This window comes from Mesoplodon bidens, assembly GCF_964165515.1.
Source record: "Mesoplodon bidens genome assembly, chromosome: 1".
NCBI lineage: Eukaryota > Metazoa > Chordata > Mammalia > Artiodactyla > Ziphiidae > Mesoplodon > Mesoplodon bidens.
Window position 1 is genome coordinate 204,875,808 of NC_138176.1, and position 17,107 is coordinate 204,892,914.

The 17,107-nt window shown below is 37.3% G+C and overlaps 1 protein-coding gene across 1 annotated transcript in view; it reads left to right on the forward strand.

Annotated features, from left to right (window-relative positions):
- The first annotated feature begins 1,494 nt into the window (after positions 1–1,494).
- MMRN1 (multimerin 1) overlaps positions 1,495–17,107 on the forward strand; it is a 64,889-nt gene continuing 49,276 nt past the window's right edge. Inside the window, exon 1 of the mRNA XM_081227959.1 lies at positions 1,495–2,099. Within this exon, the coding sequence (XP_081084085.1) occupies positions 1,513–2,099 (587 nt within the window). The 5' untranslated portion in view covers positions 1,495–1,512. The remainder of the gene's footprint in view (positions 2,100–17,107) is intronic.

Genomic DNA, 17,107 nt, shown 5'->3' on the forward strand with positions numbered 1-17,107 from the left:
AACTAGGTCTTGTTTCAAACCCTGGTGTCCTGTATCCAGGATTAGAGACAAGAGTATATATCTACAATAATATATAACCAAATAGTCACAAGGTTTCCAATTTTCCAGTTCTGAAAGAAAACATTCCATGACTGAATATTTAACAAGAACCTAATGCCACACATAGAAGTTGACAGAAAGATTAATTACACAGAAATCTAGCCTTCAGATAATGTATATAGGCCACGAGCAAATTGAGAGCCAAGAATATTCTTGCTTTATAATCTCAGCACCTAAGCGAGTACCTTACTAAAGCTGACTGAGGGTTTGGGTAATTACTAAATGAATGAAGGAAGGAAGAAAGGAATGTATGGATGGATGAACTGTTCTAGCTTATTACTTGTATGTCTGAAAAGTTTGCTATGGAATATTTTACAGATGAGAGAACTTAATGGAAGTCTGAGAATCAAACATTTGTTGGAGTAGTGAAATCATAAATCCCATGAAGCATCTCTACTGGGAAAATAACCATAGAAAAGTCTTTGATCAATTTAGTTCTCTCTTTTCTGCAGCTGTTATATTTTGCACTACAGAAGAAGTACAAAAACTGATCCCAGTTTAATTTATTTTCATGTGACTCCATTTTTTCTTCATCCCTTCCTTAGTGGTAAAATACTAATCACCCCCAACCACTAGAAGATAAGGATTAGAAAATAGAGGAAGTAAATTTCTGATTATTCATTCCATTAATTGGTTCTAATAGAAATTTGGAGAGCATAATTTAAAGTAATTTTCTTGTATAATCACATAATTCAATAATTTATGCTTTTCTTTATTATCATCATTGAGATTAACTTCAAATAATGCTACAGCTGAAGTGTATATATAAAAATAGGGATGTATGTGTGTATATATATATATATATATATATATATTTCACAATTCAGCCTGTGATGTGTAAAAGAGCAGAGACATTGCAGATGAGTTTTTGTTTACATGTGTACATGCGTATATGCCCTGGAACAAAATGTGGCTCTCTGGATGGGGCCCAGTGGAAAGGAAGCATCACAAAACTTTTTCTCAGGTTCCTTGTATAGTAGAAAAAAAATGTTAAACTCCTTGATTCGGCCCATCCAAACAAAATTCCATTATCAACGTGAAATTTCTCTTCAAAATCAGCAACACATGAAATATGAGTGAACCTAGGAAAGGAAAGTTACTTCATGTTTCTCTCATGGGTTTTCCTGATAATAATTGCCTGTGTTTTTCCATTTACCCTTAGCTTCATCAGACACCCTTCACTGCTTCCATAGATCATCCTACCAGAGGTCACAGATCATCCAGAACCTACAGAAACAGGAAATCAAACTTCCTGAGTCCACTACAAAACACAGAAACCTGTTTCCTCTACACATCTCAAATTGGCAAAGCTCTGTCTTAGCAGATTCAGTGTGGAAGCAGCCATCGAAAAGGCTAGAAGGACTTTATCCCCCTCCCAATTTCACATGAGCTTTCTAGCTTCAAACTACTGAAATGAAAGGAGCAAGGCTATTCATCCTGCTTTCTAGTTTATGGAGTGGGGGGATTGGGCATAACAACACTACACATACTTGGACTACACCCGAGGATGAGAACTCCCGGAACTCCCAGACCTCTGCTCCGGTTCCTCTAAGCAAAATACAAAGTCTTCAGGTGCTGCCAACCACCCAGATCACATCAGTGGAGATGGCCACAGCTCCCGAGGTAAGCACTTCCGAAGAGAGTCTTCTGAAATCAACACTGCTTCCCTCAGAGACAAGTGCATCTCCCGAGCGTGTAAAAAACCAAACTCTCACACCCACAGGGAAGACAGAAGTGGTACTGAAGTTACAAACCCTTGCCCTCCCAACCAAATCAAGCATCAGGTTCAGTCCTAAAGCAGAGTCAGTGGTCCTTTCCAACTCCACCCTGAAATTTCTTCAGAGCTTTGCCAGAAAGTCGAATGAACAAGCCATTTCTCTAAACTCGGATAGAGGCGTGGGAAATCGATCCCCACGGGAAACGTACCTCAGCAGAGGGGACAGCCCTGGAAGCCAAAGAACCAGCTACCAAAAATCAAGCTTTGAAACAACTAGAGGAAAGTAAGAAACATTCTTTTTTTTTTCTTTCTAACTATAAGGTTTATAAGATTGCAAGCTAACAGTTGTCTCACTTCCAGAAAAGGATTTCATGTCCAAGATGAAACCAGATCATATTTCAGTTAGGTGAGGTAATTAAGTGTTACCTTATCTAAAAGGGAAAAGATGAACAAACAAAACGCAGCAATTTATTTTAATTGAAGTGGTTGAAGTTACTAATAGAGGTGCTTTAACTGGGGATAGTCGGTAACAAACAATGTAACCTCACAGTGACTGTTAGTTAATTCAGATCAAGGGTATGTTGGTTGTGCTCAGAACTACACGCACACCATGAAAGAAAAAATGTCATTACTGTTAAGGTGTGAACAGATTTAAAAACTGAAACAGCCTGTGCTGTGGAAAGTATATGGTTATCAAGCTCAAACTAAGCAGAGCTAGGTTGGAATCCTGGCTCCAGTACTGTCTAGATCCTTGACTTGAGCAAGTCAATTGATGTCCCTGAATCTCAGTTTCTTCATTTGTAAAATACAGATATGGTATAACGAGTACAGATAAAAATACCAACTTTGCAGGGCTGTCGTGCAAGATTCAAATTAATGAGATGTGCTTAGACACACGCTTCTCACAGAATAGGTACTTAACAAGTCATATTTTACTAGTACCATTATATTGAATTATGCCATCATTATGAATGTGTTGACTAGAAAGGCCAATTTTTCAAATTGATTTTGATTTAAAATTAGAGAAAATTCAATTTGAATTGTTGAAGCAAAATAATAAAACAAAGCTTAAAAGAGTATCATTAAAGAAGTCTTTCAAAAGGACCAAAAAACAAAAGCAAAACCCTGGAAAATGCACGTCAATGTTCTATTCATTTAATGTTCAAAGTTAAACACCTGACTATAAAAAATAATTCGAGTTAATAATAGCAACTGACACCTGCTATGAAAGGCATTGTGTTAACACTGTTGTTGATATAAACATGAGACACTGGGAAGCATATAAGCCAATAGATTTGTATTTATGTATTCTTTATTATTCAAATCCATTTTTCACTGTATTTCAAAGGTTATGGAATTTTTTAAAACATGAAACTAAAGTTGATTTTATAAAAACTTATTAACATGGTGGAATTTGGAACATGCCAATTTACTGTAAAAACAAATGCTACAGATTACAAAATGTTCAACTTAGGATAGATAGACTGCCTAAAACAGACATTTTAACAGATATAAATTAAACTTTCTCATGTTTAGGAACAACAGAATGTGGTCTATTAAGTAAAAAATGTAATTTATTGAGAGTCTTTTCTGAGTCATGTATAAGATCATTTCTCTTAATCATATTTTGTTAGACTATGATTTAATTTTTTAAACCAATTATATAGAAATCTTAGTTATTCATAGGAAATGATTTGAACCTTTTAGAGATGTTATAAAGGGATTTTCCAATAGACTAGTAAATATAACCAAAAGAAGGGAACAGTTGAAAGTAAAATACCAATTAAATTTTACATAGCATATAGAAAGTGGCATATGGTTGTTTCATAATTAGAACTAGTAATTGATAATTTAATGAATACTAGTTTTTAAATAAATGCTATTTGTTTTATCCAAAAACCTCACTGTCAAAGCTTATGAACCCTTACTTATTTGATGACTGTTTATACATTGCTGGTCTCGGGGGAAACATAGAATTTTTCAAATAAAAATAATTCCTGCTCCCAAGGAATGTGTTATATAAAAAGAAAGCACCAACATATCTCAGATTTTTAAAAATTCATTATATGTTAGGAGGAAACAAGATATTAAAGGTGTAACTTGCTGAGCAGAACTCCATCCCATGCATTTTCCAATGAAAAAAATCTTAAATTATTTCTAGAGAAAAGAACTAACTGTACTTAGAGATTCTACATCCTGAGGTCCTAGAGAGCTAAGGTTCTCTTTGGTAATACTTTTCTTTTATAAATTTATTTATTTTTGGCTGCATTGGGTCTTTGTTGCTGTGCACGGGCTTTCTCTAGTTGCTGCAAGCAGGGGCTGCTCTTTGTTGCGGTGCGCGGGCTTCTCATTGCAGTGGCTTCTCTTGTTGCGGAGCACAGGCTCTAGAGCACACGGGCTTCAGTAGCTGTGGCATGTGGGCTCAGTAGTTGTGGCTTGTGGGCTCTAGAGCGCAGGCTCAGTAGTTGTGGTGCACGTGCTTAGTTGCTCCGCGGCATGTGGGATCTTCCCGGACCAGGGCTCGAACCCGTGTCCCCTGCATTGGCAGGCAGATTCCTAACCACTGCACCACCAGGGAAGTCCCGGTAATACTTTTCATTAAGTATTCATTCATTAAGTAATACTTCATTAAATCCCAGACTTCTTACTCATTAGCCATGCAATTGATAATGGTATTAGAGAAAACTTAGGTCCATCTATTATGGCCACAGTGCTGATGCAAAGAAGCCTTGGTAAGGTCAAAAGAGGTCTTTCATATTTTTGTTTGATTAGCAAATAATAATAATAGCAAACACTTTACGGCATTTTTCTTAGTACTGTACTATTCTGAGTGTGTGTGTGTGTGTGTATATATATATATATACACACACACACACACACTCGCATATTTTCAATCCTTTAATCATAACCATAATTCCATGAAGAAGATTCTGTTACTATTTCATTATAGAGAGGTTAAGAAAATTAACTAGGGTCACTTAGCTAGTAAATCCCAGGACAAAAATTCAAACCCAGGCTGGCTGGCTTCAGAGACGTAGCTCTCAATCCGTACATTATACTCCTTCAGCAAATACAGTCTATTATCCCAACTGGGAAAATACAAGTGGCCAGTTTCTTTCCCCACTTCTTAGGCTTCAGAGGCTATTCTTTGCCTCCAGAATAAATTCCAGATTTCATTCCTAGTCGGTCATACAACGCCATCCTTGATCTGGCTCCTGCCTACTTCCCCAGCCTCATCTTCTGTGACTTTCTGGCCATGAAAATTTGTAGTTTTCTAGTCCACAATATGCTGTTTGTTAAACCTATCTTTGTTCCCTGTTTGTCCCTCTGGCTAGCATGGTCTTCTTTTCCCATCACCTACTTCTTCTTTTTTTTTTTTTTTTGCGATACGCGGGCCTCTCACCGCTGTGGCCTCTCCCATTGCGGAGCACAGGCTCCGGACGCACAGGCTCCGGACGCACAGGCTCAGCGGCCATGGCCCACAGGCCCAGCCGCTCCGCGGCATGTGGGATCCTCCCGGACCGGGGCACGAACCCGTGTCCCCTGCATCGGCAGGCAGACTCTCAACCACTGCGCCACCAGGGAAGCCCTCACCTACTTCTTTTACACCTGATAATACCTCCAGGAAGCTTTCTCAGGCTCAGTTATGTGGCCCTTCTAACTGTTCACTTACCTCTCTTCGAATTCTTCTATCACCGCACTTACAATGGTATGTTATAATTACAGTGAACTTGTGATCTCCTTGCATTTAGGGACAGATTTCCAGTGCTAGTAAAGTGTTTGGTTTACAATAAGTATACAGTATTTAACAAGCTGAATGTAAAGTTTATGGATCAATATGTGAATGTATAGATGAATCCTTCCCAAAGAAATATTTCTGTATAATAAAACCTTGTTGACTTGGGATAAACTCATCTTAGGTTTTGGGTTTTTTTCTTACTATTTTTGGAATTTTATAGTGGTTCTATGTAAAAGGAATACTTCTGTCAATAGAATTTTTCTGGCATATTTTTGTCTCATCTTGTACTTTCCCTCATCTTACCACCACAGGAACTCCTGGCTACACCAGAGCTGTGGTTTCCTGTCTGGAACAGTGGGTGTTGGTCAGTGACCAAGCACTTTGAAACAGGCAGGATAAAAAGAAGAAATTGGGATTAATGCTTTTAGGTATTGAACCGATATTTGCTCAGGACCTAATATGTCCCGAGCATTGTGCTTGTGCTGAGGGTAAAACAGTGAAGACAAACTCCCACCTGTTCTGTCCTCATGGAATCTGCAGTCCAGTGGGAAAAGGGCATGGGGAGGAAAAACAGTACATCACAAATGCTGATGCTGAATCAAAATGGTGATGAACAAACATTCTGAACGAAGTTTATGAGAGTACATAACAGAATGAGTGGTCTACCCTGGAGGTTATGAGCTTTCCCTGAGAGGATAGTAGGTGAAACGAGATATTGATAGGCATTAACTGCCTACCTAACTTCTCTCACAATCCCAACCCCTGCACACACGTACTTGAATCTTCATCTCAGTGAATGGCTAGTTGCATAACTAGAAACCTTGGGTATACACTTTACACTTTTTCTCTCTTGTCCTTTATATAATCAATCAAGAAGTCTTCTTGGTGTTCCCTCCAATATCCTCCAAATCTGCCAGCTTCTCTCCACCTTCACCACACCATGTTATTCTCAGCCACCATTATCTACTACTTAGTCTCCTAACTTGTCCACGTTTCCACTCTTGCCTCTACACGTGTGAGATCTTTCAAACTTTTTTTTTATTGAATACTTTGGACATAGAACATTGTATACATTTAAGGTATTTAAACTTTAATTCAGGTTAATGCATTTCATTGGATGTAAGACTTCATCTATTGTGATGTGATTTTATGTACTAATCAGAAAGTATGACGTTATTTAAAGTGTTCAGATTTATCTCAGAGTTTTTATATCACTTTTGCCTCCTTGAAATGAAGATATAAATGAAACTGGTTAAGACATTTCTAAGGCAATGACAAAAACTACCGTCTGACTAGTAGTGACTAAAATATATCATTGATTTCAAAATATATTCCTGATTTCAGAGATGTTTTAAAACCTGTGAAATTTAGTATTTTGCTCACATGCTCAAAATCACTTAGTAGCTTTCCAATACATTTAGAGTAAAATCCTAAATCCTTACCATGCACATAGGGTCCTGCTTGACATGACCCCTGCCTATCTTTATGATCTCATTTTCTACCATGCTCCAAGCTCACTCCACTCAATCTCCTCCAGCCACACTGGCCTTCCTCCTGGTTACTGACCATGTCAAGTTAATACATATCTCAAGGAAACTCCTGTTTGCTCTTGAGAGAATGCTCTTCCCTCAGCATTTAGACAAATGACTCCTTTTCTTATGCAATTTGAGCTTTAATGTCCCTCCCTCAAGTAGACCTTCTCCGACCACCCAATGGAAAGTTGCCATCCTTATCTTATCACCCTTAATTTTTCTTCAGAGCATTTATTTGAAATTATTGGGTCTATTTATGCAGACAGTTGTGTATTTTATATTTTTCCACAAAATACATTCTGTGAAAATAGGACCCTTGACCTTCTTACTTATTATTATTCTATTCACTGCCAACAATAGTCCCCTGCACATAGAGAGAGCTCCACAAAACTCTGTGGAATGACTGATTATTGGATAGATTTGGAGTTCACAGTAGAGATAAAGACTAGAAATATAAGTTTGGGAAATATGAGAACTATAGAAATATGGATGCTCAATTGAGGAGTTTTTCTTTCTTTCTGCCTTTCTTTTTTTTAATGAAAGGGAGGAGGGAGAGAGGGCAGAAATCAGAGCTCTTCCAGAGAGTTTCCCACTTACTTGTTTGTCATTGTATTTGATTTTGCATATAGAATGGCCATAAATATGGTAAAATGTTAATGAAAGGGCCAGAAGGGAAAAGTTGAATATGAAACAAGATGAATACTATATTTGCTGAGTTTATTGACTTTATTTATTTTAGAATTTCACTTGTTTATTCTTTCTATAAGCTATATAACTTGCTTTATGTACAAATAGGTGGCTCAAGTTAAATGAATTCTGATTTCTAATATGTCTAACATGATAAATTCTACAAGTCTTTTATTAAACCACTTGTAATAGAAAATTTAAAATTTAAAATTTAATGGTTTAAAATTACAAAAACTAACCACTAAATTAACTCTGCTGCCTATTGTAATATGCATTTTTCTGCTTAATTCTGTAAATTATGAGGTTTTAAATATGAAAAATCTGGTCAATTAAATTCAGATGCCATCTTAGTCCATTCAGGCTGTTATAACAAAATGAGCGACTGGGTTCCTTATAAACAACAGAAATTTATTTCTCACAGTTCTGGAAGCTGGAAACCCAGGAACGGGTTGCCAGCATGGCCTTTTTCAGATTCCTGACTTCTCATTGTACTCCCACATTGTGGAAGGCATGAGGGATCTCTCTAGGGACACTTTTATAAGGGCACTAAGCCCTTATACCTAGCCACCTCCCAAAATCCCCATCTCTCAATATTATCACAATGGGAATTTGGATGTCAACAAATGAATTTTGGGGGGACACAAACATTCAGGCTTTATCGTGTGTAGTTGGCAAAGTTCTTATCAGTGGCCTAGTAGCATCCAAGGGGATTATTCTCACATGCTGTTAAATTCTAAAAAGAAACACACCATTATATTAAAGAGTATTTTTTATGTCCTTGAGAAATAAATGTATCTACTACATTACTGCCAGTGAAAATACTAAAGTATATTCTGTATCTCAGTTTTTTCTCATTAATCGTTTCCTTTTTTATTTCTTTGATATTTCTACTCACTAAATTGCTGCTGAATATACACATACATATTGTATGATACATGCCAGAATTTAAGGAGTGCTTATACAGTCTAGGTGATTAAACAAGAAATGTTTGTACACCTTCTGTTTCTTTAAATACCAAAATATTAATTTAAAAATGTGTTATTTCAGGAAATGCTAAAACAGTCAGTTTATAGGAACAACTGGTTTAAGTATAGAATTAAGCATCACAGCACCTATTAGCCTGCCTTTCCTGAGGCTCTGTGGTCTGCACACTGGGAAAGTCTGACACCTACTGGAATAGAATTTACAATGTCCCTGAATACGTTGAAGTAACAGGATGGGGAAAACAAACAAAAAAATAAAATTAGGTAAAATAAAACAAATTTGTGAAAAAAGTTTAATTAAGGTAACTTTAAGAATTGTTTCTTAGGTATAACATATGTATGTTTATATCTAATTCAGTGTACCTCTTAAAAATGTACTGTCATTGGCTTTAAAACTTTGAAAATAGGTTGGATCCAAAAAGCAAACTCCATGCACATCCTGAGAGGGGGACACACTCAGCTCATTCTCCTAAAATTTTACACTGAGAAATTATTATTAGTATTATTATTGTATGTACACAATGATTTGTGACTCTGAGGTACTATACAGCATATATCATTAAAAACTCAATTACATACTACACTGTGCCCACCATGGAAGGCAAATCAGTGATGCCTGACAAAAGATTTTCATTGCAAAAGTTGGTATATAAAAGGGGTTTCATCTTAAAACCTAAATTAACCAGAAAATTAAAGTATCAGAAATTCCCCGTAATCTGAGCTTTTCATGATTGCCTCTCAAGATTTGTTTCAAATATTTACATGACTCTTTTATAAAACTAATACTTCTATCCTAGTTTATATATTATGTAGACTTTTGAAAAAGGATGGCCTATATAAAGGTATTTACACTAAAATAAAATGAACCACAATATTTTTTTAATTTGAAAACAGTAATTTTCTTAAGGAGATTTGTATCAAGATGGACTTATCTTTTGGACTAATAGCCAAAACTAAATATAAAAAGTCTAATGCTTTATTTGTGTGTGATTTACATATTAAGAATCTTTTTACTAAATCTAAATGCTTACTTCCAATTTCTGTTAATATTTCTTTCACACTGGGTATATTTCCTTTCTCATTTATGACTGATGAACTACCTGTAAATCCTGGTCTCTCATTATAATTAATAATTAATAATTTCATCTTTTCTTTTTAGTTTGATTGAAAAAAATAAAGATTCCTATAAAAATTACATAACATTTAGGAAGTATTTTTGTTCATAACTACTTAAGACTATAGAGACATTTAGAATCTATTTCTTCTGAGAGCTAAGCCTCTTCATATGAATTGAACAACACCAATAATAGTCTTCTGTCATGGTTTTCTGGAACTTATTATTGACCTGATATACATAAGCAATTATGGTAAAGATGAATTTATCAGGTCATTACAGAAACAAGAAAGGAGCAATCTCTACTGGTGTACGAGGCCAAAAACAAAATGGGAGATATATACATACACATATATAGCTATATAGATACCTATGCCCTTCATAAAAAATCCTACTGAGCTCTCTGAATCATCTAGGCATTACCAGCAGCAGCGTTTTACATATATTAAGTCATTTAATCTCACAACAATCCTGTGAGGTAGGTAGGTAATATTATTATATTTATTGTATCGATGAGGAAGTCACATTTAACAAACAAGCTAATGGCTAATAAGTTGTTTCATTTTCTCTTGTTCCTCATTGAATCCCTAAGTTCATCTCAATACGGGATGACAGGAAACAAAGCCAAAATGTCCTTAAATACATCATCTCCCCAAGCAGAAAATCTTCTCCAACTTCCAAGAGAAAATTACATATCATTGGCTAGTTTATGGAGGGGATTTTGCTGGTTTACCTTGATTTCTAGTGAATAGCCTCAGGACTTGGTATTTTCATGCTATTGTGTCAATTCAAATCACAGGTTATGAATATGAATGTTTAAACATTGTCTTCTACGAACAGGATGACAAGCAATTTATTAATCTGTGCTCTAAGGACTAGTATAAATAAATAACATTAATTCTTAGATTGACGTCTTCTATTTCTTAAGGAAAATATTTGTCATGGTCATTATTTAAATGAATCCTTTTTTGCTTCAGTCCACTCTCAATTCAGGATAAGAATGGATATGTTTGGACCAGGGTTTGGTCAGGGTACACTTCAAATGGCAAATGACCAATTTACGGAATCTTTGTTTTTAATTTAGTGTTTTCACGGCTCCTTGGAAGACTGGATTTCTAAAATGTTTCAATCAAAAGTACAGTGATTGTTTACTTACAATGCTTTTCTTAGTTCATTATCCACAAGACTTCAAGTTGTCTATGTCAAAATAGAATCCTTTCCTCCCTTTTGTTTTGTAAGTTCTGCAAGCCAGGCTCATGTTCATAAATAACAAAAGATGTCTGCTTTTTCTTCAAACAAACATTTTACCTATTAACTTGGAAAATCCAAAGGATCAATACAAGCTTTTTTCAGTACATGTTGCCGCACAAAAGCAACACTGTTATTACCATTAAAGAGAATCCCAAATGAAGCCTGCTGTTTGGAGTGTTCGGACCCCACAGAAAGCTCAATACTTCAAAGAAACTGCCCTCTGTCCGCCATAATCACTCTGGAAAGGTACAAAGGATTTCTAGATTTAAGCAAAAATACTTGTCTGGGGTCATTACATTTGTTTTTATACTGGCCTGTCACTATTTCACCATGCTGAACTTTCTGTTTTTAAACTTATATTTTCAGATTATTACGTTTTAAATTTATATTTACATTTTTAACTTCTCTTAATGAGCTTATTTCATCGGTGGCATAAAACTAATTACAAGTCACACCAGGGGCTCTTTGGCTGTGGATTGTTCTTCCAATTGATACTGGATCAAAGATTGCTGGGCCACTGGCAATCTGCTTTTTTGCCTACTCAACTATTTTAGTCATGAAATGGTTTTACTATTTAGGGTTTTAAACAATCTCCGCAGGTGACACTGATTTATTCTCACAAACAATATCTTTCTGTTTGTCAATCTATCTTTCTAACAACCATCTCTTTTTCTTTTTTTTCAGTACCCAGGGTATGTAGGGACGGTGGTACTTTTTTCCTGCCTCACCCTGTGCCCTCCATAGTCATTCAGCCAATGCTCACGTGACAGATAATTTGTGCTTCTGATGAAGTTAGACATTCTCTGTAATTAGGATAATCAGTGGATTTGCAGGAGAAATCTATTTTTAAAATATTCCTTTATCATGGTGTCTTTATTAATTTAAAAATTTTTATTTCCTGTTTTTGCCGTACTTAGTTTCACATTATTTTTCCAAGTATCACCATGCTTGAACAAAATGTACCAATGTGTCTTTTTATGCCTTTATGGAACTGAATTTTCAAAAGAACCTTGCACAATAAGCTGTATAGTGCTCTATTTATCTGCCTTAGACAGATGAATGACTGAGTCAGCTTTATTTGTAGAGGGACATTTTGGTCCAAAGAGGCCTAAATATTCCAAAGCAGATGTTTACTAACTTTAGTGACTCTACTCTGGGGAAAAATGTGTTCAATCTTTGTTTTTTAACATTTAGGTTGACTTTTGTATTATTTTAATTATAATAATAATTATTATTTTAAGCAGCATAGAGTTCTTATGTTTTACTGATTTAGTGGCGTACATCTCATATTAATTTGAACTCATAGTGATTTGATTTTATAGTCACGTAGCATTTCCTTTAGTACTATATTTTGTAAATCATTTCTGCCTCTACCCTCGATAAAAAAAAACCTCCGAAAACAAATGAGAGGGAAGAATATAAATTTAACATAACAAGGTACATATTCACAATAGGGAGAAAATGACAGAAACAGAAAAGTAAAGAGAAAAAAAAATCATGCTATAATCCAATCATTCAATCTACAGTTATTAAGAACTTTCTACAGTTTAGCATAGGATGTTTTATAATAAAATAACTGGTATTACAACCAGAAATGAGGCTGATTTTTGTTTTCCTAAACAGTATCTATATGATTTTGGATGGTTTCTACCAGAATGTCATCTAAAAATAGGTATTTTAATAAAGGCTGTTTTTGTCTGATCATGGCATTTTTGTGGCAAATGGCCTACTTTGATGCTGTTAAAGTTTCTCAGCTTCACTGGAGCATAGTCAATTCATATTCCTCTACTATCTTATATGTTGAAGACTGTAAGCATACATGGATGGATATAAACAAAAGTTTTTAGAAACGGGCTTGAGAAAAGTTATGGATACAATATGGTCTAATTGATAAGACATGTGGATCAGAACAGCAATTCAGCTAAATCTTTCTGTAAGGCAGGATTTATTTGTTATTCTTAATCATATCATTTAAAACTGTGCTATATTTGATACAAAGTAGATGTATTATAATACCTAATTTTACCATATGTATCCCTAACAGTGTATCATTCACTTTTATATTTTAGCTTTATGTAAGAAATAAACATTGTATGGTATTATTTCTGTAACTTGCTTGCATCACACAAGTTTATTATAAGTTAAATTTGGGTTATTGGATATTACAGTCCCTTTGTTTAACTGGTGAATAATACCTATGTGTAAATATTTCAATGTATTTCTCCATTCTATGGTAAATGGACATTTAAACTACTTATAGGTTTTGATAGTTATGAATAATGCTTGCTACTATAAATACTCAGATAACATGATTCCTGGAACACAAGTGCAAGAGTTTCTCTAAAGTATATATCTAGAAGTGTAACTGCTGGGTCAGTATACGCATGTTCATTATTACATGATATTAACACACTGCTTTTCAAAGTGGTTTTACCATATATTTCTACCAACAGTATATATGAGTTCTCTATACCCTCTGAACACGTGAGATGGTCAAATTCTCAAAATTTGCTTATTTGGTGACATACAGCAAGAGCCTGGAAAGGCCTTTCCTAGCCTTCATGAATTGGGCCTGGTGTCAACCAGCAGCTTTACCAGAAACTCGAGGTCTGTGTGATGCAGCAATGTTGGCTGCATCTGGAAAACCCTTGAGTTCACGGGAGATGAAGGAAGGCACATCTGGGGACTCAAAGCACACTTCTTCCTTTATAGGAAGCACCTTGGCACACTAGAGGCTTGCCCCCCTCAAAGGCTTTCCCCCTTAGTGCTAGTTCTGAGGGGTTAGCCAGCCCCTCTGAGAATGGAAGTTTGGAGAGAAAGAGCACGTGTGTGAACACGAGACTCCTAAGCCACAGCTCGGTCAGTATTCCAGGTTTCAAACGCAAGAGCTGAGAACAGTCTGTGGGTTGCAAATCTCTAGAAAAGGACCTTCCCTCACTCCCCTCAAAAAGCAGAGGGAAATCAACCAGCCTCAAGAGGCATGAGAGAGAAAGCAAGAACCCGAGGGTTTAAGAACCCATTCCATCTCCTAATTTGGTTTCTGGAAAGAAGCAAGCCAATATAGCAGTGACTATCTACACCTTGGCTATAAGAATTCCCTGAGAAGCCACTGAGGACCAAGTCTCCAAGATGACTAGCTTGGACTTGAGGATTCACTTAGGGAACACTGGAAAGCTTTCCACTGGAGATGGCTGTCAGAACCGTAGGCTACATGCATGCTTCCCAGCTGCCAAGGAATCCGTCCAAGCAGTTCCAAGACTGTAGCCAGTTTAGTCAGAGAATCCTAGTATTTCTCCCCCATGTGCTGAGGTGGACTTGCCTACCGCAGAGGAGCCTAGGAAAGTCCAGCCTCTGTTTCACTCGCCACCCTGAAAAACATACCCAATAGGGAGGAGGGTTGAAGAGGTGACTGTATCCCCTTGAAGAAAGTGAAGTGGGGAGGCTGCCTGAGACTCAGAGCTGAATTTGACAGAGGATACAGGTTGAAATAATCAAGGCCTCACTTCTTTCTGAGCATGCTGGAGTTTAATCTTCATGGGAGAAGATCAAAACATTTTACCTCCCCAGCAGAGATCACAGATGAGCTAATCTAGACGTCTGGGCAATTTCCAGGTAGAATGCATTTAGGCCTCCATGTAGCCCATGGTATGTAGCACCACCAATGTTTGTTCCTCCTGGCAAAGTTTCCTTTTTACATACATATTTACACACTTAAAAGCAGTTCAATGCCTGCTGGCTTGGCTCATACAAAAGAGGGTTAAAACTCTCACTGAGGAAAAACGAAAATGTGCCCAATTGTATAAAGGCCTCTTCTCTTGCAAGAAACAGGGAGACAGCTGATTTCCTCCAATTTTTCCTCTTTTGCAAAAGAAGTCTTAATTGTAAGTTCGTGTTGTAATTCGAAGACCCATTCTCAGGCCATTTTCCCCGACTCTAGCCTATGTTGGAGCTAGGCAGTGTTACAAAAGAAAGTCATTTTCTTCTTTTTCATAACTCCAGTATACCATATACAGTAGGAAGTCATATAGAATTAAGAACATAATACGTTACCATTTATAGGATAAAAGCACGTAGCTAAAAGAGCCACATTATCAGAAAGGACAGGTACAAACTTACTGATAAGAGTTCTATATCCAGTTGATAGATATTATTTCCATTAGAAAACATTATCTCCATCTTCAAAATACTTCAACCCTCTCCAGCCACTCTCAAATGTGTTTAATACTTAAAGAGAATTCTTAGTGAGATTGTTGAAAATAGCTGTTATCAAGTTTTGTCTGTGTTTTGGAAGATTTTTTTGCTTTGCTTTACAGTTGGCTAAACGTAGGCCAAGTCTGACCACCATATTTCTTATTTAAACTGCAAGTAATTATACACAATTCCTCTTTGTCCTGTTACTGCCTTAACAATCTCAACCTTTCTTAAATTCCTATTTGTCTAATAACATTGTCCCACCTGTTTTGTTTCTTTAGTCTCTGCCTTTCGTTAACTCACTCTAAAGACACAGGTGTGCTTGTTATTCCATGCTGACCACCAATTTGGAAATAGACGATTTTTCTCCTAGCTCCCATTTCACTAATTTGACTTCTTATATTTCCTATTTGTTTTTACTGTGCTTACTCCTTAGACTGACTGGTATGATCACATGTTTCTTCTTTTCCCTTCCTGTTAAATTAGCAAGTATATCGTTGACATACCCCATTTTGGAAGGGCTTTTTCTCAGGATGACCAGAGCAAAATGACACCAAAGAGGCGTCTTGGGTGGAACTTCCTCTAACCCAGGCACAGAACATGTTCTTCAGTGGAGAGTTTTCCTGATTTACAGTCCCTCATTTCTCCTTTACCCTCTCACACAACATGGTAATTGGGGCAGGTTCCATTAAGAACACACACCTGTATCTATACCTCCAGGCAATCCTATTAGGCATGGGTGAAAAACCAACCCCTGCGTAAAGCAAGATTTCTAGTCAGGCAGCAATATCTTACCTCCTGATTCAGAGGACTCTCACTAATACCAGGTTTAATATTTTGCTACAGTCATCCACGAGCCAACCCCTCTTAACCGATCCTAACAAAACAGACATAGACAAACATGGACAAAGAAATCCAGTCTGAGGACACAATCCTTTGAGTACCTCGGCAGCTGTAACCTTTTATATTGTCTCCCTTAGGGTGGGAATCTAACCCACAATGCTGAGAAGGTTAATAGACAACTTTAGGTGCTGGCACATTTTAACAATGTTACTCACCCAAAAGACATCTGATCCAGGAGCGGTTTCTTCTCTCAAAAGTGAAAGCAGGGCTTCCCAGGTGGCGCAGTGGTTGAGAGTCCGCCTGCCGATGCAGGGGACACGGGTTCGTGCCCCGGTCTGGGAAGATCCCACATGCCGCGGAGCGGCTGGGCCCGTGAGCCATGGCCGCTGAGCCTGCGTGTCCGGAGCCTGTGCTCCGCAACGGGAGAGGCCACAACAGTGAGAGGCCCGCGTACCGCAAAAAAAAAAAAAAAAAAAAGTGGAAGTAGCACCAAGGAGCCTGGAGAGCAGCAGCGGGAAGCAGCAACGTGACAGCCGACCCTCTAGACAAGTTTGGTCTGGGTGACCGCTCAGGGTGGGTGATGAGGGCCTGCACTCTGCCAGGGGCTGCGGTGCCTTTGGCAGGCAGTCATGAGATTTACATCCCTTTGTGGTGACCAACACTGCTACCGAGCAAGGGCTCCTTGCCCAATGTGCACAGAAGCCAATACCAAGGCACTGGCTTTTGAGAAAATAAAAGCTCTACTGCGAGATCGACTGGCAAGGAAACAGGAAGCAAGGCGCTCGCATCTGTCTTCTCCATCCAGGGCTCGGGGTGAAGTTTAGGGGATTAGGGAAATTTCAAACTTGGAAGCTGATTGGCTAGTCTTCAATTAGTCCACATAAGCTCCCACTGTTGCTGGGAGCCAGATTTTCCTTGTTGAAGAACGTCTCATTTCATAAAAGCCTCAAC